The sequence below is a fragment of the Euprymna scolopes genome, chromosome 23 (genome assembly GCF_053919585.1).
Source record: "Euprymna scolopes isolate OS-2025 chromosome 23, ASM5391958v1, whole genome shotgun sequence".
In the NCBI taxonomy this organism is placed as follows: domain Eukaryota; kingdom Metazoa; phylum Mollusca; class Cephalopoda; order Sepiida; family Sepiolidae; genus Euprymna; species Euprymna scolopes.
The window spans coordinates 68028529-68052127 of NC_136504.1; the positions used below are offsets into that span (position 1 = coordinate 68028529).

General features: G+C 32.3%; 1 protein-coding gene across 4 annotated transcripts in view; it reads left to right on the forward strand.

The window, feature by feature from the left end:
* The window catches only part of LOC145245978 (lethal(3)malignant brain tumor-like protein 3), a 140016-nt gene that overhangs the window by 64210 nt on the left and 52207 nt on the right, over window positions 1-23599 (forward strand). For all 4 annotated transcript variants that reach the window (XM_080107766.1, XM_080107768.1, XM_080107769.1 and 1 more), the window contains exons 3-6: window positions 5469-5600; window positions 11691-12871; window positions 18142-18286; window positions 23469-23529. In XM_080107766.1, the coding sequence (XP_079963892.1) occupies window positions 5469-5600; window positions 11691-12871; window positions 18142-18286; window positions 23469-23529 (1519 nt within the window). The remainder of the gene's footprint in view (window positions 1-5468; window positions 5601-11690; window positions 12872-18141; window positions 18287-23468; window positions 23530-23599) is intronic.

A 23599-nucleotide genomic window follows, 5' to 3' on the forward strand; every position in this document is an offset into this window, starting at 1 on the left:
AGTTCATTTTTTTTTTTAGGGCTGGGGGTTGCTTAATATCCTTAGTATAGCACTTCTCTCCACCCGGGCAACACCGGGTATCCATGCTAGTTTAATATATAAAGGCAAAATGTGTGTGTGTCTGTGTGTGTTTGTATGTCTGCCAAAAACTTTTGACTGACACATCAAACTCTGACAAAATTGGAATCGTTAGAAAGATCGATCTCTCTGTGACAAATATGTAAAATATGTAAAAAAAAAAAAGATTAACTAGGTCGGTTTTTGCAAGGAGGGATCAATTTTTAATGCTAACATTTTTGCAAAGTCATACGCTTAGTGATCTCAGCGTATGTTTAAAAGATGTTATTTCGAAGGCCTGTGACGTCATAAGTTGCCACGGCCGAGGTGGCTAATGCGTTAGCTTTTTCCATCTTTTTTCTTCTTCATGTTACAGGGTCAAGCTTGATTACTGCGGCTAATTTTTTTTCTTTTTTTTTTTTTTTTTTGCGCTCGCATGTGTACTCACTGTTATTTTGATTGAAACAAAAGTTGCTTTTTTTTTTTTTTTTCTGGGGGTTGATTGCTCAATAGCCTTAGTATAGCACCTCTCTCAATGCTGGGTATCCATGCTAGTCTATTATATAAAAAGGAAAATCTGTGTTTCTGTGTGTGCTTGTATGTCTGCCAAAAACTTTTGACACATGCTACGAACACTAAATTTGGTATCGTTAAAAAGATCGATATCTTGGATGATAAATATCTAAAAATTGGCCCAAAAAATTAAGTCTGTGCTGGTCAACTGGAGGAGAGGTCGGTTTTTGCGTCGTCATTTTTGCAAGTCATTTTTTTTTTTTGATTGACTATGCTTAATTTTGACACTCTCGACTTCCAGTCGCGCGATAGAGACATCAACTAAGACGTCACATTTTTTTCCTCCTCCTTCGTGTTTGAACCTGCCTACTGACACATTTTTAACACCTCTCTCCAGATTGTTTTTTAATTTTTTTTTTTTGTTGAAAGTTTTAACCTTTATATGATTTTTTCCGTTTGCTTCTTCTTTCTCTTTTTTTGTGCGTCGCCCTTGCTCAGTATCCTTACTACACCACCTCTACACATCCGGGCAATGTCGGGTACCCTCGCTAGTCTATTATATAAATTTTAAACATGAGTTTGTGTGTGTGTGTTTGTATGATGTCTGGTAAAAACTTTTTACAGCATCACTGGACCACCATGAAATTAATATCGTTAGAAAGAGCAAAGTCTCAGATGAAAAATATATAAAAATTGGCCAAAAAGATTAATTCTACGACAGTCAACTGGACAGTTTTTTTACAGCTTTTTTTACTCCAGATTTCCAATGTTATTTAATTTAATTTAAAAGAATTCAATGTATTTCAGGTAAATTTGAAAAAATGCTAACTTATGCTACTGGAAATGACGTCATCTTTCTTTAATGGTGCTTTTATTACACAACAAAACTGAGTGGTTCTAGACTATAAACCCCCCAAAAATACTTATTTTCAAGTTAAAAAAATTGGTACCTACGTAATTGTCACGTGTCAAATAGTAAAATATCCAAGAATCACAGAAAACAATGAGGTAGAAAAAAAATTATCAATGAAAATATGTATCGATAAGAACAAAAGTTTGTTTTCAAAACAAAACAATGTAAAAATTGAAAACTACTGAATTATTTTACTGGAAATGACGTCATGCTACCATTCCTCTGTTTATGGGAGGGGGAGATCAGGTCGCAGAAATGATAACAGCCAGAACACCAAGTAACCAAGTAGATCCTACCAAGCATTATCTCCTTAAAAAATAAAAAAAACAAAAATACAAAAAATTGAAACCATATATTTTGTCCTTACTTGTCATATTCCAAAAATGATGTAAGTAGTGCCCATTTTGCTTTCATAAGGCAATTGTCCCAAGCATTACCCCCATTTTTTTTTTTTTTTTTTTTTTTTTTTTTAAATGTGATTTTCATTCGTACTGTCTTAATGGCAGTAATTGCCAAAACTCTTTTAAAGGGAAGTGGGGGGGGATGAAGTCACTGGAATACTGAGAACAGATACTACACTTTAATCTTAGCCAAAGGATTAAGTAATCGTATTATATAGTGTAGTTTCCCCCCAAACATTATCTTCTATTAAAAAAAAATGCATAAAAAATCTTTATGATGTACAACACGGACAATAGATGTCATATTCCAAAAATCACATGGAAAAACTGCTGATTCCAAAAAGCAAATAAATTGATCAAGTTACGCTAACTGCTTATTTATCACATTCCAAAAAGATCAAGTAACACTGAGTTCTTAGTTGTCACATTCCAAAAATCACGTAAACTGATCAAGTAATACTAAGTGCTTAATTGTTACATTCCAAAACTCACATACATTGATCAAGTTATGCTGATTTCTTGTCTCATATTCTAAAAAGCAGATAAACTGATCAAGTAATGACTGCTTATTTTTCACATTCTAAAAATCAAGTAAACTGATCAAGTAATGCTGAGTGTTTATTTGTCACATCCTAAAAACCATGTACATTGATCAAGTAGTGTGTGTGTGTGTGTGTGTGTGTGTGTGTGTGTGTGTATATATAAATAAATTAAATAATAGTTATTAATGTAGACTTACATACACTAGTGTTTCATGATTACGCAGTCATCAGTGTAAGATAACAATTACTGCCAGTAATGTGTGTGTGTGTATGTGTATATATATACACGTTTTATTTAATTATATAATCCTGTATATAATATTTTGATTGCAGAAATTCCCCTCTGGACTAAAGTACTATAGGTTTGTAACAACAGATGCTACATACAAATTTATCATATCTAGACTATTATCTCTCTCTCTCTATATATATATATATATATATATGTATAATTGCATATGTGAAATATTCACATTTTAAAACTGTTAAACTAACTATTTTCATACTTAACTAGATTTTGTTTACTTTTTTGTACAACACTTATAATAAAAATTATACAAATATGTAAAATCTCTCTATCTCTCTCTCTCTCTCTCTCTCTCCCTCTCTCTCTCTCTCTCTCTATATATATATATATATATATATATATATATATATATATATATATATTTTAGTTTTTTATCGCATATCTTTGCAGATAACTAATTTCTTTAAGTTATTATCTACTTTCTTGCACCACCATTATAATACAAAGATATAAAAATCTATAAATATAAAAGCGAAAATGTGTGTATGTATGTATGTATGTATGTGTGTATGTTGTATGTGTGTTTGTGTGTCTGCTAAATCTTTCAACAGACAGAACAAAAATTCACAAACTTGGTATCATATTGAAGCTCCATCCTTCACCCGAAAAATTGGCCAAGAACGTTAATTTTTTCACCCTGAAATCAACAATTTTCTACAGGGGGGGGGCAACAAAAACCGTCCTCTCATGACGAGATCGGTTCTACGCACGCGTCAGATGACGTCATGACCTGATTTAGTTTAAATAGTTGAAGAACTGACTAAATTTCATGCACGTCGTGTTAGCTCAGTTGGTTAGAGCGTTGGATCATTATCTAAACGTTTTGGGTTTGAATCGTGGTGTGAGATGTCTTCTTTTTTTTTTTGATTTTTTAAATTTAAATATTGAAGCAGGGTTATTCAAGTCATTTTCACATAACATTCGTTTTTCTGTTTGTTTTTTTTACTTTGCTTATTCTAAGGGTTTCATTAACACCCCACCCCGACCACACACCCAAAAACACCCGGGTACCCACCGATTTTTTAAATTTTAATATCGAAACAGGCTTATTTAAGCCATTTTTCACGTGTTTTTTTTTTTTTTTTTGCCTTACGTTAGTTTTTTTTGTTTTTTTCTCGATGTTTTGATTACCCCCCCCCCCACTTAAGTTTTAACGTTCGTTTTTATGTTTTCTTTTTTTACTTTGCTTATTCTTAGGTTTTCATTAATAACCACGCACACACCTCCAAACACTCAGGCAACGCCGCGTACCCCCCCCCCCCCAAGCTAAGCAGGGTTTTTTAGCATTCGTTTTTTTGTTTTTTTTACTTCGCTTATTCTTAGGTTTTCATTAACACCCCCACCCCATCCGACTATACACACCGAAAAACACCCGGGCAATGCCGGATACCCCTCGCTAGTATATATATAAAATATAAAAATTTTGCATCCATTGATTTTTTTTTTTTTATTGCATTTCTTTGCAAAGTTCTACTTAAATTAAAAACTTTACTCAAAAGTCTGTTTAAACTTCATTTTATGGAATATAGGAATTTTATTTTATTTAAATCTTTTTAAATTAATTATTTTTTTAGAATTCTTGTTTTTCGTTGTAATTTTACTAATTATAATATATATTACTGAGAAAAAAAAACGAAGTTTGTTAAAACCTAATATTTTTTTATGTCTATTTTTTTATTTACAACTTCAAGGTAACTAAATTTTGTAATGGTTTTATATATATATATATATATATATATATATATATATATATATATATATATATATATATATACGTTTTATTTTTTATTACCGTATCTTTCTGTTAAGTTACCTTATTGTTTCAGCTACCCGGCCGTTTTTTTGGCCGTCTGTAGCTTCCTCAGACTTTTACAGATGTTCGTTATTGTAAAAGTCTGAGGAAGCTACAGACGACCAAAAAAACGGCCGGGTAACTGAAACAATAATGTAACTTAACAGAAAGATATTTGCTCTACAACAGTATTGAGCACTTTCTTCAGTTTTTATTTATTACCATTTCCACTATATATATATATATCTTGATTATTTAGACATTTCAGCTTTATAAAAGACTGCAATTTTTATGGACCTAAATTTATTTTGTTTAGTTTTTGTAGTACCTAAAAAAAATATTTTGTAGTACCTAAAAAAAATATTTTGTAGTACCTAAAAAAAATATTTTGTAGTACCTAAAAAAAATATTTCCCTCATATATTTGACGAAACCTACTTTTAATACATAAGTTAAACTAAAAATGAATAAGTATCGAAAATTTTATGAAAATGACCATTAATTGATTTTTCCTAGATTTTTTTAAACATGGATATATTTACAGCTTCAAAATGATCATTATATAGAGGCATTGATAATGTAAACACGATTCTAGTCTCGCATTTTCATTATTTGTCGTATGCTTTTAAAAATTAAAAAAAAAAACTAGCAGTTTATTTGAAACTTAAAAGTTAGGATGATAATATTAAATTAAATTCCAGTTACATCGTATTACACATATATGAAATCTGTGGCATGTGTTGGATGTACCTAGAAAATAAGTTTACAATTTCACAGCAAAATATATCCAAGAAGAAAAAGATGAAGATGTAATCATTGTAAAAACATCAGTCAACATTTTGTTTTTATGCATTGCAAAAAAAAAAAAAATGACAAAGAAGATGATTGATCGTTACTTGATGTCGTTGTTGAGCAGGTTTCCCCCCATTTTCTACTCCCTGCAGGTGTGATCAACGTGAAAGCTGCAAACGTCCCAGGAGAAAACCAAGCGGCTGCAGCTGCTGCTGCCGCCGCTGCTCTTGGAATTCGACCTTCTGCTGCAAACACTTTACCAGCCACCGTCACCATGATGAAGGGTAATGATCATTCAGAATCCTCCTCCTCCTACTCTCTCTATTTACATTTTATTTTTTTCTTAGGATTCGTTGACGCTTTTACACTCTGCTTTTATTTTCCTCCCTACACACACTGCTTTCTTTTTCTTTCCATATTCTTGTGTGCATCATTTTTTTTTTTTGCATGTGTGTATTTCAATCAAGGTAATACCTAATAAAGGCCTGGCAGCCATACAATTCTGATCCATGACTGGAGCTGGAATATTGGAACATAAATTACAATGTTTGAGAATATTGTTAACAAGTGACTTAGTATTATTAACAAACCACTAGCTAATTAATTAATTACTGGATAATAGTCAGTAATTAGTTAATTAGAAACTATACCTACAGGTTGTTTGAGACAAATTTGACAGGAAAGAAACAAAAACCTGTATTGGCCAATAATTGATGTATTCTTAAAATTCAATGTGTCTATTAGCATATTTTTTTTGCTGTCAAAAAACACTATCATGTATCTACATCACAGCCTTCAGTCAGGACTTGGACTGGAGCACATGGCCATTGCATGTTCTTTTAGAGACATCTAAACACTAATTTGATCCTGTCTATCAGTTCATCCTAGGTGTTGCAGACGATCCAAATGGTGTCTTTTCCATGGAATTACAATCAGGTATGTTGGTGGGCAGGATGTTGTAGATGTTGCAATTGATGAAGTTGTGGAAGTTCTCAGAACTATTTCTTGGCACATTCTATGGAAAGTGGTCCAAAATCAGAGAATTTTAAATCCAATACTTTCTAGCATTGTTTTTTTTTTCTGAAAGACAACACTCTAAACTATAAAAAAATTAAAAATTTCAATTCTGATTTTTTTCTGTGTTGTCTGCGCTGAGGCTATAAACATCAGCTATTTATTCTAGTCAGAAAATGAAGAAATTGCCTAATTTCAGGCATTCCTTTTTACTAATAAATAACAGAATTATGTTTACTTATATTTTTCATGATTGAGATATATATAGATTTCAAAATAATTGAGGCCCTGAGTTTCTGTTGTTAATCATTTTGACATTAAATTTTCATAAAGTTAGCCACATGATGCTTAATCAAATTTTTTTTTTCTCATTCTTCAGTAAAACTCCTGAGGAAAAAATCCTTTCTGGTTATAAGCTAGTATATTACTGCAAACAAAATAATAGCAAAAAAAAAAACTAGCTATTTTTTTTTCTTCTTGAAAGAGCACTTTGAATTTGTGTAACACACATGACGTTACATGCCAAAATATCACTTCAAAATCTTCAATAATCAATGGATTTAAATATAATAAATAACATACTCATACAATGCTATAAAATAGATTTATTTATTGAGAAATTTCAGGTTGGAAATGATAAAGTACATCCTGATTTCTTTCAATATCTACCATTCCTATTGGAACTGATGGACTAAGTTTTCTGATCACATTCTCGGGCCGGTATGCAATTATATCAGCGTTATCTGGCCAGTACCATTGGCCTTTTCTGAAATACTTCATTACTGATACATAATTGATAAAACTTCACCAGAGACTAAGGCGCAATCACATACATTGAATTTCTCCCTTCTGTCCACATCCTCATCTTCATATTCAATAGTTGATGATGGATCCTTAAATTTGTCTTAAACATTTCTATAGTTGAACCATCACAACTAACAACACACATCTTACTGATGCCTGAGGCATCTTTAATATTTTCCCAGGGTTTCTTTTTTTATCAACTCTGAAATTTGTTCTTTACTGATATGAAGAACAATTACTCCCTTCATGTCATCTTTTGCTACTTTGTAAAAATCAAGAGTTTTGTACAATTACAGCGTTGCTCTTTTTCTCACTAGAGATTTGGCTGAGCCACCAATTTCATCAACAACACCTTTTTCATGTGATCCAGCAAAATATTTCCAGGAAACTTTGCATTTGAATTTTTTGGTAACATAGATACCAGTTTAACAATGTTTCTATTTTTAAATTCTGATGATATCCCATCTGAGTAGATTATGAGCATGTCCCTTTTTTTAAATTGAATGTTGTCTGTCAAAGCATTTATAAAGCTAAAGGCAGAATTTTTTCCTTTGTCTTTGCTATCTGTGATGATCAGGACTGATCAGGAAAACTTGGCTCTTGCTATACAGAGCAGCAGTAAATAAATGAATGGACTTTTGAGATCACAAAGCAATTTGGACTTCATTTTGATATTCACTACTGTAAGCTATTGCAAAGTCACACTGTAAAACATGGCAGTCACTCCTCTTTTTGTCTTCAGTAAATTCTGTAGACTGAATCCATTTAATTCTCGATTGTTCTTTGAAAAAAAAAAAAGTTGCTGAAAAGATCTTTTAATTCACCTACACACTCTTGTTTTTGGTCTATTCGTAGATGTCTATTTTCAGTTTTTATCCATTCTTTTTAAAAAACTTTGTCAGCATCGCTTTTCTCTATTGTGAACTTATTTTTCAATTGGCAATTAACACAAATACCTCTCCAACAAGGAAAAGTTAAATCAAGACTATCATCATAAAGTGTTTATCATAGGTAATTCCTAGACCTTTAATTTTAAGAATAAAATTTTCATAAATTTCACATTTGCACGAGCAACAACACATTCACTGGCCTCAGGAATGCTAATTTACTGAACCCTTCAGTAATGTCAGGGTAGAACTGTTTAAACAGCTCATAAACCTCCTTTAAAAACATGATTAAATAATATTTTCTGAGTTTTGATTTGATCCCATTTTCCCAAACTGTCATTTCATCATGCCATTTATTTTTGAAGATACGAGGCGGCATGACATGGAAAAAAACCCAAAGACCATTACAGTTTAAAGAGATTTTGTCTATTTTATGCAAACTGTAGGCTAGCTACCTGTCTTGACTGGGTATTTGATCTAGTTGAGTAGTTTATTGGCTTTCATAAGGCAGTTTTTTGGGTTTTGGCAGTGAGTAGTTGACCCTTGCGATTCTTGTACGAGAAGTAGTGGCCACTCTGAGGTCCATCTCTCTTGTAAAAGTCTGCATTACCTTACCCGGATAATGTTTCTACAAATTTTGTTGTGTGCACATAGTCAGAATGCTTGCTATGTATGATCCACTGTTTCTATGTCTCTGTTGAAATTCTGCAGTCCACATTTAAAGTATTCAAGGAACTGCAACACAGATTTTAAAATTTTCTTAATCCTATGTAAATCATGATGCAGATAATTCTCTTAAAATATTCTAGCAGTTTCCAGTCAACCCTAATCTTCAGCTCTCTCCCAAACCCACCAAACGTACACAGAAAAAGCTAGATATTTAGATGTTTCTGCTATTAAATACTTCAATTAGTTCTGAAATTAAAGAATATGAAAAGTTTATCAAATTTTCCTTATCATAATAATACAAGTATTGTTACAAAGAATTTGACAATTCTAACAATTGTTCAATCAGGAGAGTACAAATGGGAAAACTCTTTACATAAAATAATGAACTCCAGCAAAGTTCTTAAAATTCATCAGAAAGCAGGAACATTTTTAGGTGATATGTCAGCATTATTGAATCAATTTATTTGTACAAAAACACAGCATGCAACAGATTGAGAAAGCAAGTTTGACCTCTGACAAAATTGTATACTCAGAAAGTTTGGAAATAATTTATAGAAATAGTTCTAAAACCAGGAATACAATTGATAGGTAACTATCCAGCTAATCCTTATACTGGTGAAGAAAGCATTAGAATTATGAACATTTGTTCAAAATATTGTAGATATATAAGCTCAATGGAAGTGGAGTTAAATCTTAAATAGAACAAATATGTGATAAATAAAATGAATCTATGGTCATTTACATGTTTCAAGAATTCAAACAATAAATTAGATTTGTGTATAATTGTTTCAGAGATGATATTAGCTTTATTAATAGACAACCTTATCATTAGTACATTTTTTTTTTTCAATGACGGATTTCAAAGAAGAAAAGATAAGTCAGTTTGTCATACAGAAGTGGTTGAACAACTCTTCCACATTAAAATATATCGTAAAACTTTTTGATTCGATAATTAAATAAGAGCATCATAATCAATGGAGTTATACATTAAAACTCAAGTAATTGGAACAATAAATGGAAAAAAACATAGCAGTCACCTTTAAAGGAAACATTTTGGGGGAAGAATCAATAAATGTAGATCAATGATCTATTTATTTGGGGGATATATAAAAATAAAAAAAATATTTATTGTCATACACATTGTTAAAAATGTTATTATTCTAGAAAGGTTCTTAAAAGGATTACATAATATTGTTACAAAGTTTAATGCGGAGAATTACTGAATGTATTAGAAGCAGTTTACTTATACTACTCATGAGATTATTTTAAGAAGAAATTAAAGACAAAATCTATTAAAAAAAATTAACGAGTTTAAACTTTACTTAAGTAAAAGTTTAATTAAATTAAATTAAATATGTGCTTCTTTATTATTAGAACGAAATCCGAAATATTGAAGTTCAAGTAAAACCAATTGTATCTACTTAATTAACATGTCACAATAATTAAAACATCTAAAAATTACGAAAAACATTTTCTAAAATAATTAGTGAAAATTGAGTTTTGCTGGATTGGCCAAAGATTTTAAGTTTTCAGAAAATAATTACCACCCTTGTTACAACTAGAACTCTCCTTTTTGTTTTTTAGCCAAACTCAATTTTCACTAATTGCTTGTAATTTTTAGATATTTTCATAATAGAACCATAGCGATGAAAAGTAATATTAACTAAGAGAATAAAAAATACTAAAGATTATGTTAAGAAATGAAACAACAATGTTAATACTAATATTAATAACAGTAAGACTAATAAGCGTAATAGTAATTATAACAGTAATACAGCCGATAGTAAAAATAATCAGATTAATCATAATAGAACGAAAAAAGATATTAATAAGACTGCTACTACTACTAAATAAAAATAATAACAACTAAAAATAGGAAAAAACATAGAAAAGCAAAATATTACTATTAGTAAAAATATTAACAATAATAACAATACTAAAATCAACAATAAAGTTAGTTTCAGTATCAATGGACACCACACTAAATAATAGTTATTAATGGTATGTTTTTGTTGAATTGTTAGGTGAAAGTACAAAATAGTTTTAAAAAGCCTGGTTTGTATTCTGCAGAAAATACCTGTTAATATTAAGAAGCTCTGTTCGTAGCAATAATAACAGTACTAAAATCACCACCACCAACAACAACAACGATAAAGCCCAATCGGTATTCAGCAAAAGTACTTGTTACTGCTGTTATATTTTCTTTTTATCAAATTCTTAGGTTAAAGAAGATACCTTTAAAATAAATAAAACTGTAAATGTTTTTGAGTCTAAATAAAAAAACACAAAACGTGCTCTTATATCTTATTAAATTGTTAGGTTAAAGTACAGAATAGTATTAAGATGTCCTATCTGTATCAACTGTAGCAATAACAATATTTAAATCACCCCCCTCACACACACACAACACTAACAATAACAATAAAGCCTGACCTGTATTCTGCAGAAGTACCTCTTAATGTTATATTTTTTAGTATAGATATAAAAAAGATGAACCATGCTATTTCTAAACATGATTTTCATTTTTTAATTCAATGTTTTATGTAAAAATTAAAAAAAAAAGTTCTTTTTAATAATTGGGGATGGTGATATTATTATCACGTTGGCATATTATTTCCATAATTTTCATTATATATAATTTGTAGTTTGTTTAATATTCTATGATATTTAATGCATTAAAAATCATTCTGAAGTTTCTAGTTTTAAATTCTGAAGAATATTTTCAACGTAAATGTATGTCCTAATTTAAGTTTTTAAAACAATCTTTTGAAATTTAAAAATATCTAAATTTGCAGTTTATTTAAAATTTTATACTAATATTTGGAATAAGATATTACCTGAATTCATAATTTTTATTTTCTAAAGAACATTGTTTTCATTTTCTTAATTTGTATATATTCAAAATTTTAAATAATATTTGATATATTTATTTTTTTATATTTAAAAGGCAGTTATTTTCATCAGCTCTTGTTCTAATTTTTATTTTGTTTTATTCTACAGGCCAAATTAATAATATAGGAAACCTAATTAGTCCTGTTGGGGCAACTCTTTCCTCCAGCGTACTTTCCTCCAGTGTACCTTTGAAGATTCCAGGTACCCAAACCCTTCAATTCCGTGCCCCTGCCAGCATTGTATCGACTAACACACTCGGGGTAAAACCTGGTCAGACTCTAGCTGTCAGCATGACCGCAAATCGGCAAGCATTGACTGCCCAGCATGGTGCTCGCCCAATCCAAATCCAACCCGATATGTCTGGAGTGAACCATGCTACCCATACCCTTGTACCTGCCATGATGCAGTCGGTAAATTCTGTTTCTCAGCCGACTGTGAATACTAACCTCATACAGGCCATGACGGCATCCTCTCACAAAGCAACAGCAGATTCTGCTGCTACTAAAGACACAAAGTTCCAAGAATTGACCAAAGGCACTGCAACCAATATGCTTCCTACCACAGTGACCTCTGTCCCCATCCAGATGACGTCTAAACATCTGGTGTCCAGCAGCAACAGCTTACCAATACAAAAATTGTCAAATGTCAATACAGCAACAGTTCATATGGTCCCCAGTTGCACAATGGCCACTGGTCAGAAACCACCCTCCACGACTTTGCCTCATATGCACATGATCCCCACCCCTATCACCAACACAACATCCATCCATATGGTTCCCGTGAGCAGCGCCACACAGTTTTCCTTTGGCACAACAAATGCATCATCAATACGAATGATTGGTCCCACTGTCAATACTCCAATGCAGATGGTGACTACTTTATCATCTACATGTCCCATGCAAAGGGTAACTGCTTTGTCGACCACGGCACCATCATCAACAATTGCACACAACAAAAAGTTATCAACTCTGGCATCGCTGCAGGCAGTCAACTCCGCTCCGTTCCAAATGGTTCATGCTGGATCCCCAGCTGTACCTGTACAGCTGGTCACCACCGTCTCAAGCGCCCCAATTGTATCAGTGTCAGCACCAGTCCAGCCTCAACCAGATACAACCTCCGATGCGCCAAAAACCCTCAGCACAACCACAACCAACTGTGACCTGACAAAAGATCTAACTGCTGATGCGGAATTAAAAATTGAACCATCATCTACAATTGCTGATAATGATCCTGTTAATATTTTAACTTGGGAGAATGGAATCGGAACACTTCCAGGAAGCAACTTGAAGGTTATTTCTCTCTCTCTCTTTCACAATATATATTCATGAAAGTTGCATCATTATTTCAAGACTTCATCAGGATGATTGATTTGAAGAAATATATACAAGTACTTGTATTATATTTTTTCAAATCCATCACTCTGAGAAAATATTGAAATAAAGACAAAATGTTGATTAATATATAAATAATTTAAAATTTTTTCCATAACGTGATATTATTTCCATAATTTTCATTATATATATGATTGATTGAGTTCCAGTATATTCTTTACATGAACTAAACACCACTATTTTTTCACAAGAGCTTAATACATGCTTAGAGCTTATAAATAAATAAAACTATATAAAATTTTGTAAGGAATCTGTGCAGATCAATCAACATTTCAATATCTCATCAAGACTCCAAATGAATCATGCAGTCAGAAAATAACTTCAGAATAAAATCTTCCCAGGTTTCAATCAAAAATACAAAGAGAAGAATGTGCAGTTTCATTTTTTTTTTTTTTTTTTTTTTTTTTTTTTTTTTGTAGGCACTAACCTTGTCGATTGTGTGGCCAAACATATCTATTTGGGCTTACCATTCACCTTTGGAGTTCTGACAAGACATGGAAATATTGAAATGTTAATCAATTTATATAGACTCCTTACAATGTTTATATAATTTTGTATATATGTCTTGTCATGCTCAACGTTCGGGACTATAGTATCATGCATGTAATAGTGGTAAAAAAAAAAGTTTCTGGGATTGGCCTGTAGGTCCCTGGGTTCCATTGTTAATAACAGAACACGGGGAAAGGGAAATCTTTAGTTTAAGACATCATGTATAGAAAGAGAAAATAGAACAAGCGAACGAGAGACAGCACAAAACCACCATGATATATTATAGAAATTAAACAGCAAATAATTAGAGGTGAATATTATACAGAACAACAAAAAGAAAAAAAAAAACAGAGTGAGATATGAAGGGGTCGAAACGAACAGAAGAAGAAAAACAGTTTCATTCAATCTTGGAAAACTGTACAAAAGAAAGGAGTCAACTTAAACAATGTTGATGGTGATATAAGGAGTAAATCTGGAATAAAGTTCAATAAGGAGGTGTATGAGTTCTAGTGAAAGGGTCAACACTGTATAATCTTTGGGTAGTTTTGCTTGTGATAGAAATATATTCAGGATCCAAATTTGTGATGGCCAGAATTTATACCGTAGTGTTGTCTTCAACAGTTAAGGACATTTTCTTTTTTTTTTTTTTATTCTTGTGTTCATGAACTTTTCTTCTTTTGCACTGTCCTACTAATCTTCCACTTTTCTTTTGCACTAAGTCCTACTAACCTTCAGCCAACTAGCTTTGCTTAGTATATATAAATTGTCAGAGGAGGAGCCTTTAGCAAGCAGCTATGTGCCTTTCGCTTCCCCAACAAAACTCTTTACAAACTGTCTAACAAAAATAGGTCTGACGAAATATCTCTCTTGCACATATAAAAATAGAATTGATGAAATGTTTTTCATCCTGCTCATTTGAGGGGAGGGGCTTAAAATGGCCTTTAATATTCTAACTTGCTTGCTACTCATATGCGATACCTCCCCACTAAAAGAACAAAAAAGGATTTCTTGTTATTCTTCTTCGGAATAGTTAAATGTTCTAATTAGTCTATTTCTAACCTATGTTCGTACTAATGGTTTTTCGAAAGGTTTAATATATTAAAATCTATTAGCCAGTGGCAATGTACATATATCAATAAAAATTAAGCCAGGTAAATTGACTAAAATATATTAATATTATTATTCATTCCATTTCCTTCTTACCGTGTAAAAATTGCCAAAGTTGATACGCGACATGTTACAAGAAAATCTTTTACTTACATTCTAAATTATTAAGAATATATGGTGACTTAATTATTACAAACTGATATAATTTTGATTTAACTATGATCTTTAGAAAACGTTCTATTAATATATCGCAAGCAATTCTCAATATTATTGCGAAATAAGGGGTTAGCACATGTTGTCAGTGTTTCGAATGTCGGATATCAAGGTTGTATTGCTGTAGAACAGACTTTTCTATTTTTACTCTTAAATCGATGTAGAAATGCCAGAGAGTTTGGGTCAGTGAATATGATAGTGGGTTGACCTGACGATGATACATGTACATCAAAGTGCTGTAGACTGAAGATGAGGGCTAATGTTTCCTTTCGAAAGTAAAGTAGTTTTTTGACACATGTTGGAATTGTGAGAGAAATAACTGTCAGTGCTCAATACCAGTTGGATCAGTTTGAAGTAGGACTGAACCAATGCCATGGTCACTAGCATTTACAGCTAAGCAGAAAGATTGTTGAAAATCAGGAGCTTTCAGCATGGAGTCAGAGCATAACAGCGATCTGATCTGTTCAAAAGATTTTTAGCAAGAAGTTCAGGTAAATTTGGACTTTTTAGACAACAGCTAAAAAAGGTGACACATCATCAGAAAAGTTCTGGCAAAACTTTCAATAGTAGCTCAGCATATCAGTGAATCGCCTTAGGTTTCTAACATGGATCTGGGCCAGGATGTCTAAGATGCTTTGGATCTTGATAATGATGGGGGATATTTTCCCGTATCCAATAGTATGCTCCAGATATGTTACTTTGGCCTTTCCTAACTCGCTTTTCAATAGTGAATAGTGAAGTGGGCCTGTAAGAGCCGATCAAACACTTTCCTCAAAGGCGTGATATTGTCGGGCCAATTGTCATTATATTTGACAATGACACCAATGTAAGTTTCAATGTTGAGTAAATCCCTCGGGCAGTTGTCATCATTCTTTGGAACATGGCCTAGAAATTCTTCATACCAAATGGTATAACCCGATACTGATAAAGTTCTTGTGGGGTAACAAATGTAGAGATCTTGGCACACTCGGTTAGGGGTACAGTATCCTTTTAATATGTCCAGTGTAGTTAAGTTGCCCTTCCCACTCGATCAATGCAATTATCCATCCTTGTGATAGGATGGGAGTTTGTCCAAGTGACGGAATTCACCTTATGGTAATCTGTAGAAAATTAGATCAAGCTGTCAGGCTTAATGACCAAGAGATATGGTGATGATCAACTGCTTTGGCTTGATTCAATAATTCCATGGTCGAGTATGTATTCTACATCTTGCCGTATCACTTCTGCTTTTTGCAGGTCGGGGGGACGCAATCGGGATGTTGTTTGACAGTTAGAATTCGATACATTCACATCATGTTGAGTAATGGTCACTTGTTTGGGCATATCTAGGAACCACTCACAGAAATCCCAAATAATATTTGTCACAAAAATCCCAAATGATATTCTTGTCGTAGGTCAAATGAATGACCGCAGGTGAGAGGTCGATGAGAATTTCTGAATTCTGTTATCTCCAAGGATCATCAATTTTTTCCACAGATTTCTTAGAGGTATTTGTCTGGTGGTGCTCATGTCATACCTAGTAGCAGCTAGGACATGGTTTGCCTTGTCCCTCTCATGTTAAGGCTTAATCATATTTATGTGGCACATCTGTATGGCCTTGTGATGGTGTGGCGTATTTATAACGTAATTAAGATCGCTAGCTTTTCATGCAATTTCATACGGACAGTGAAGTCTGGCTTTTAGGGGTTGACCCAAACTACAGGCATACTGCTTATAAGATATTGTCCTCAACTTTGAAGGTCCAAGAGAAGATGTTCCAATTATATTGCCTCTACATCTTGCCTAATTTGAGCTTTTCTTCAGCTATCTTGCTCGTCTCTTGCAATCATGGCCAGAAACGTGATACATAGTCGAGCAGAGATTTATTCTCATGACGCTCCTACATCCATTTATCCTTCAGCTGGGACAGGAAATCATGCACCGAATGGCTGAAAATGGGCTCAAATGGACTGAATCACAGCAACAAGAGTTGCATCCAGTAATGCGAACATTAAGAATGGGAAACCCTCATTCCCGTCGTTGTGATGTTCGAAGTAGTATGCCCCCACCATGTTTTTAAGGTTGAATGGAGGTGGTCTAGGGCTCTCTGATATTGGGGTGGTAAGTCATGGATTTTACAGTCATAATACCCAAGATACTCATAGCTTGCTAGAACATTTAATCTCTGGCTGGATTACACTACCTTTGACAGTCCAGCTTTGGAGGAGGTGATCAAAAATTTTGTGATTTTTCCCAGACGATATATTCCTGCGAATATTGCTTCAAGGAATTGGGTTGATGCACACATAATTTTTAATGTGTTCATTCCCACATTTAGTCTTCAGAAGTGGACTAACGCAATCAACGAGGATCCGTCAGAATAGCTCCTCAAATGTTGGAATTGGATAGAGGGGAGCATTGATTTGCTGTTTGAGACAAAAGGTTTGTATTCCTCTCAGATCTCATTTGTGTTTGCTTTTGCAATGCTTCTCCGTGATGCAGCAAAACAGTGCAGTTTATTGAGGGCACGCATCTGTTTACCGCATCTTTCTTTCTTGCCAAACAATTTGCTGCTATATGCCCTATAGTGACTGTAGTGAGATAGTTTTTCATCTCTCCACCTCTAGCTGTTTGGAGAATGGGTTTTGTTTCTTGGCTTGTCCAGTTGGTTGTAACTGCCTGTCTGAATCGACCTCATACTCTGATCAGCGCTAGTTTACATTCTGGGGCTAGTGACGCTTCTATCAGCAAATGAGTCATTCCACTTGTTCTTGTATCAATACATATTCATCTGCAGGCGTTGCCATCTCATACGCTGTGTTGACTTTTCTCTTGTTAAAATAAAACGCTTTTAATCCATTAACATTGTGACATATATAACAAACATAAGTTGATTTATCAACAAGCCTAAGCCAAATTTTTACTTCAATGATAAAAATATCACCATGTCTTAAAGCATAGAAAGTGGACCATAGGTTTACATTTGGCAGCCTTGTAACTCTTTGTTTCTTTATTTTGTCCATTAGTCCTCACAATCTATGAGTGAAATAGGTGCAAGAAATGCACCTAACATAGGTGCAAGAAATGCTGTTTTCTGGGTCAGAATCTATCCATTTAATATTTATTGTTCGTTAAATTCCTTAAAGTAGTATTTTTTATTTTGCTTTTGTTTATTTAGGTCTTTACATCAAGTGACTTCATACCTTGTCTGGAGCAATTTCCATAACAATAACAAACTATTTTTATAATTGAGATCTTTTATTTCTGTTTAGTCACTTTTCACTGTATGCCTTCTCCAGTTACATTACCTAGCTACTTATGCGCTCGATGGAGTAAACATCTTTTTAATTGCACTATTAATTTGTTTCATGTTCTTGCAGTTCCAGATGAATGAATTCGGCATGGTAGAAATGATAAAAGACAATGAAATGATAGAAGCTTGCAGTGATCCGAGCAGTGCTGACAGCATCCACACAGATACAAGCAGCAAACCAGATTCTAGTACAACGAACCCAGATAATCAAGGTTAGATTTTTAAATTCCAATATTTTAAGAAAATATAAATATATTTTTGACTATTTTTTATTTATTTTGCAAAGTTATTCTGTTCCTGTCCAGAATTCAACCTAATAAAAAAATAAAACTACAGAAGAATCTATGATGTACGTACCTATCACATTCATATTCCAAAATCATGTAAATAGATCAAGTAGTTCTTTTTTAAGCAAGAAAATCAAATTTTATGAGGAAGCAAGGATGGTGTGTCTCTGTCTGTCATACGTAATAAATTAAAAAGGCAACTTAATTTGGACTATCGAAACAGAAATAGAGATCAAAATTAGACTTGTAATGCCTACAGATTACTATTTTGCCTAAAAATCATAAAAAAAGGTTTTCTCTATATATAAAAGAAACCACTTGATCAATTTACATAATTTTTGAAGTATGACATTTTCATTTGGTGATGAATGCGTTCATCATAAAGATTTTTCTGTATTTTGTGTTTTTTAATTAGATTGCATTCTAGGCAACAACTAATTATTATTATCTCACAAAATTTTCACAGAAATCATTATCAACGATTGCTCATTGTCAATAATTGGTATTCCTTAGTGACACTAAACTTCTCCAGATTTCTCAGCACTCCACGTTTTTTTCAATAACTGTTGCAAATCACTTTGTTAATGCAACAGCTATTTACCATTGATTTTTACTAGCAACAACCATTAATCTTCTGGAATTTGAGTGGCAATAAGTTTCTCCAAGATTTCACCACTTTGAACTCCTTCCAGTGGAAGCCTGAGGTTGTGAAGAATCAAATGGATGGATACCCTACCTTCATCCTCTTAACTCTTCAGGATCATCCTTTCTGTGATACCAACATCAGTTAGTGATGCTGTCATATTTAAAATTTACCTGAAGTCTCGCACATTAAATCATGAACCCATCCTGGACAGAGATCCTACTCTGACATTAAGAGCCAAAGGAAAACAACTCCAAGATTAGTCTTATATCTGGATTGGCTCTTGAACTTAAACAATGTCTTTGTTGCTTTCTTGCTTATCTATTTGCAATCGTCATCAATTACATCCACTACTTTCAAAGCAAAATTTTGTAGAAAAATAATTAAATTGGTAAACAAATTACTTTGGCATAATATAGTAAATGTTCGATTTAACATATTTACTTTTATCGTGGATTAAATTAGTATGATACAATCGTTTACCAGGGGAAGTAACTTGATGTGTCTGTGTCCTGGTTATGTCTCTGGAAGAGTTGTTATGTACTAGCATGGCACACCAACTTCCCAGGTGTTAAATTAGCAATACACATGAAAAAATTGAAATAGCTTAAAGTATTTCAATATTGGTATACATAGAAAGAGTTTGATGAGCTAAGAAAGAATCTTTTTAAATTTTAAAAATCTGATTAAAATTAAGGAAGTTATGACTATTTTTGTGCCTCACACGTTTGGATATTTTTCCCTCTTTAAGACCATATGCGTTTTGTCACATTTTTTACACTACTTTTTCAGTAAAAGTGTCATATCTTTGTTAAAACACAAGACTAAGCAATGAAATTTACCTATAAGTGTATTTTTGTACAAGGAATCAGAATATGCAACTGAAAATATCCAAAAGTCCATGGTTTCCAAATAATCTGCAGTAAATGTGCATAAATATGCTGCAATTCCTTAAAAATGCCATGTATCCATAAATAGAAAAGAAGTTGGAGAACTCAAAGTTGAATTGTAATGTGCATTACGTACAAATCTAAACATAGGACCATTTAAAAATGAATATATTACAATATTTCTTTGGTATTATTGTTGATTAACACCTTTTGTTTAACCCCACCCTTTAATGAAAGATAAACAAATTATTTTAGAATTTAATGTAAAATAATTCCCCATTACAGGTCATTCTAGCGTTTTAGGGCAGTTAACTGTTTTTTTTTTTTTATGGGAGATAAATCCTGTATGCTTTTTGTTTTATTTTTTTTAAGACAATTATGTGTGGTTTTAAGAGGGTTTCTATGCAATGAGAATATGGGGAGGGTTGCCATTCGGACTTTGAATTAATTGTAGGACTAAGGAAAATTATGTGGAAACATACTGAAGACTTGACAGAAACAAAAACAATATTAGAGGGGGGGGGCGGTTAGTTTCACAAAAATGTAATGTAAAATAATTCACCATTTCCAGCATTTTAGGGCAGTTAACCAATTTATTTTTTATGTGCATTTTTCTTTAAGGAAGGATCTATTTTTTGTTTGTTTGTTTTAAACGCTTGTATGTGGCTTACAGAGGTATTTTGTTGGGGGGGGGTTGCCACTCGAACTTAGTGTTATTGTTAGGGTTAAAGAGTGTTTTAGGAGGAGACTTGCCACACATAACTTTAGTAGGTGGGTTGCTAACAGTATTTTGTTTTACTATTTATTTTTAAGTCGTTACCAAGACTTCAAATATTTAAGTGTCAACTGACATTTGTCTTGTTCTCTGGAAATGCTCAACAGTTAACACTATTTGTGCGTTTGTATTACTTGCCACAAAGGTCGAAAACGTTGTCCAAAAAAATAAAAAATAAAAAAATAAAATTATAACAAATAAATGTTATGCAAAGCATGCTTTTATTTAATGTAACATGTTTATTCAGCTCTAAAACCATACAGTGCTTACCGATGTATTGGAAAGTTAAAAATGGCGACCGACTATCTCTTTCACACGGTAAGTTTGGGAAAATGAGTTAAAAATAAAAAACTAGATAAAATATTGTTAAAAACCCGCCAAATAGTTTTTAACAGTATTTTGTCTATTTTTTTTTTTTTATTTATTACTCATTTTCCCAAACTTACCGCCTCAAAGAGAGAGTCGGCCGCCATTTTAAATTTTCGAATACATCGGTAAACTATGTTTTTCGAGCTGAATAAACATGTTACATTAAATATAAACACTAAAAACATATCTAGTTAGGTAGAAAAGTAACTTATCTTGCCTTTGATAACATTTATTTGTTATATATTTGTTTTTTGACAACTTTTTCAAATCTATGTGTATAGTAGTACAAACGAGATTTTCATACATCTTTTGATTTTGAAAAAAAACATTTGTGGCTGTTCGCAGTAAAACATTGTTTTAATTCGCTGTTCAAAACTAATGCAATGAATAAAAGTGCATGCAAGCTATATATCTACAAAAGTTTACTTTGTTTTTTTTTAACCATGTTTTTAAATTTGACCAGAAATGTGAGAAATTATAATGGATTCATAATGCCGAATTGGTTGGGATTGTTATTATACATTCTGAAAACCGAATAATTCTAAACTAATGTTATTCTGATAACATTCTCTAATTAAACATATCAGATCATTTATATTCATATTTTCATGCTTTTCTTAATTCGTTCGTGAATAAAAATTAAAGAACGCGTGTTGTTTATACTGTGCTATGACTAATACTACAACTGCTGCAGTGCTGCTGCTGCTACTAATACTAACTTAATTTGACCAAACTCGAAAAATAAACATTTTTTTTGGGTAGGTCCTTTTAAATTATTATCAATTACCGCGGTCCTACTCAACATAAAATAATACTTCTAATTGATAAAGATAGTAAAAAGAATGATTTATTTACTAGTAAGTGTCCGATTAAATTTTTTTTCAAAATGTTCGATACTCGTCATATTAAAGTCTTATTTTTAACACAACAAAAAAAGAAATGGTCAAAAATATTTCAGACACTTGACAGTATTAAGATTAACACCTCTTCTGATTGGTTTCCAAATTTCATAACGAAATTCTTCATATAATCATGGTACGAGCCTTTAGAAAACAGGGAGGGCCATTATAAAACCTTACCCAAAACGCCATTTTATGACGTTCACATTTTTATCACTTTATTTGCTTAAAACTCTTAAAATATATAATGTACATCCATATTTATTAATTCATTTGAAAGTATATTCATTTCCGAACAAAACAGTAGTAATTTGAAGACTTGAAGTGCTTTGGTTTGAAAAATATGGCTATTTTAGTAGAACTACCTTGAAATCTGTAATTATCCAAAGCGTTTTTTTCGTCCGTGTGTATTACTAGTTAAATACAATAAAAACTATATATGCTGGGCACATCCCCTTGAGACTAAGGAGTTGATATCTTGTTGACTACGTCTACTTGATGGGTCTTCACTCCAAGTTTTCAGCATCATTAATGGCAGAGTTGGAACCTTTGGTGCTGGAATTGAATGCTGCATGTAATGATTGAACAGCGCATGATTTTTTTTTTGATAAAATATAATTCTTTTATCTTTACAATTGAAGAAACATTTTAAGAAGTTGAACTGACATATGATTGTCCATGGCGAACTACACTTCCAAACTGAATTATAAATCTTCTCTTGCGGTGAAACATGAGAGAGATAGAAAGGGTCATAAAAACAATAAGACTGAGAAATGTTATATTGTTTTACAATCTTGGTGTTGGCCAAGTAGATCTGATCTTTTCATGTGTCCATCTCAATTGTATAGACAACGTGGCTTGCTGATGTGTGCTGATATTTCGAAATGATAATAGTACCAGCTTGATTTTACTGGTATTCCCTCTAGAACAAGGAAATATGGGCAGAAAGCTTTTAAATATAAAGAGCTCAAGAATTCACTCAGAAAGAGTTCTTTATTATTGTGTCACATTAGTTTTGTAGGTGAAAAAAAAAACTTTTAACAATTTAAGAATACATTACATTGCATCATGTACATTAGCATCAATACGTTGGATGGACTTACTAATCTTCTCGACAAAATTTTGCCTATAATGTCTTTTACAATACTGAATGTTGTTGCAACATGATTAATAGCATCACACTCCAGCTGATGCTTACAAGGTTGCTATTTTTTCTGAGTTTGCTAATTTGTGATTTTTACATCATTGTTTACATTTTAACAATATTTTCAACTTCAATTTCCATTTTATATCATTGTGCTTATTCTGAAAAAGATCCTTAAATATCTTCTGATAAATACAGTCGTGTTTTTATTTATCAAAGAATATTGAATAAAGACCGGATCATCAACCTCCAAAAGACTGTCATTTAAAACTGATACTAAATCAATGTGTTTAACCGTTACATTATGGGTCAAAATATAATGGTTCAAATAATCGATTCTTGGCTTGAAAATTCTAAAATATAAATTATTCTCGTTTTGAATTACAGATCTGATGAAATGTTTAAAAAAAGATGGCAATGAAAACTGTTCATGCTCCAGTTGTAACCAGTAAGTATATTTATCTATTAAGTATTTTGTCATAGAACCTTACTTCAAACATATCTCTATCATAATTGAT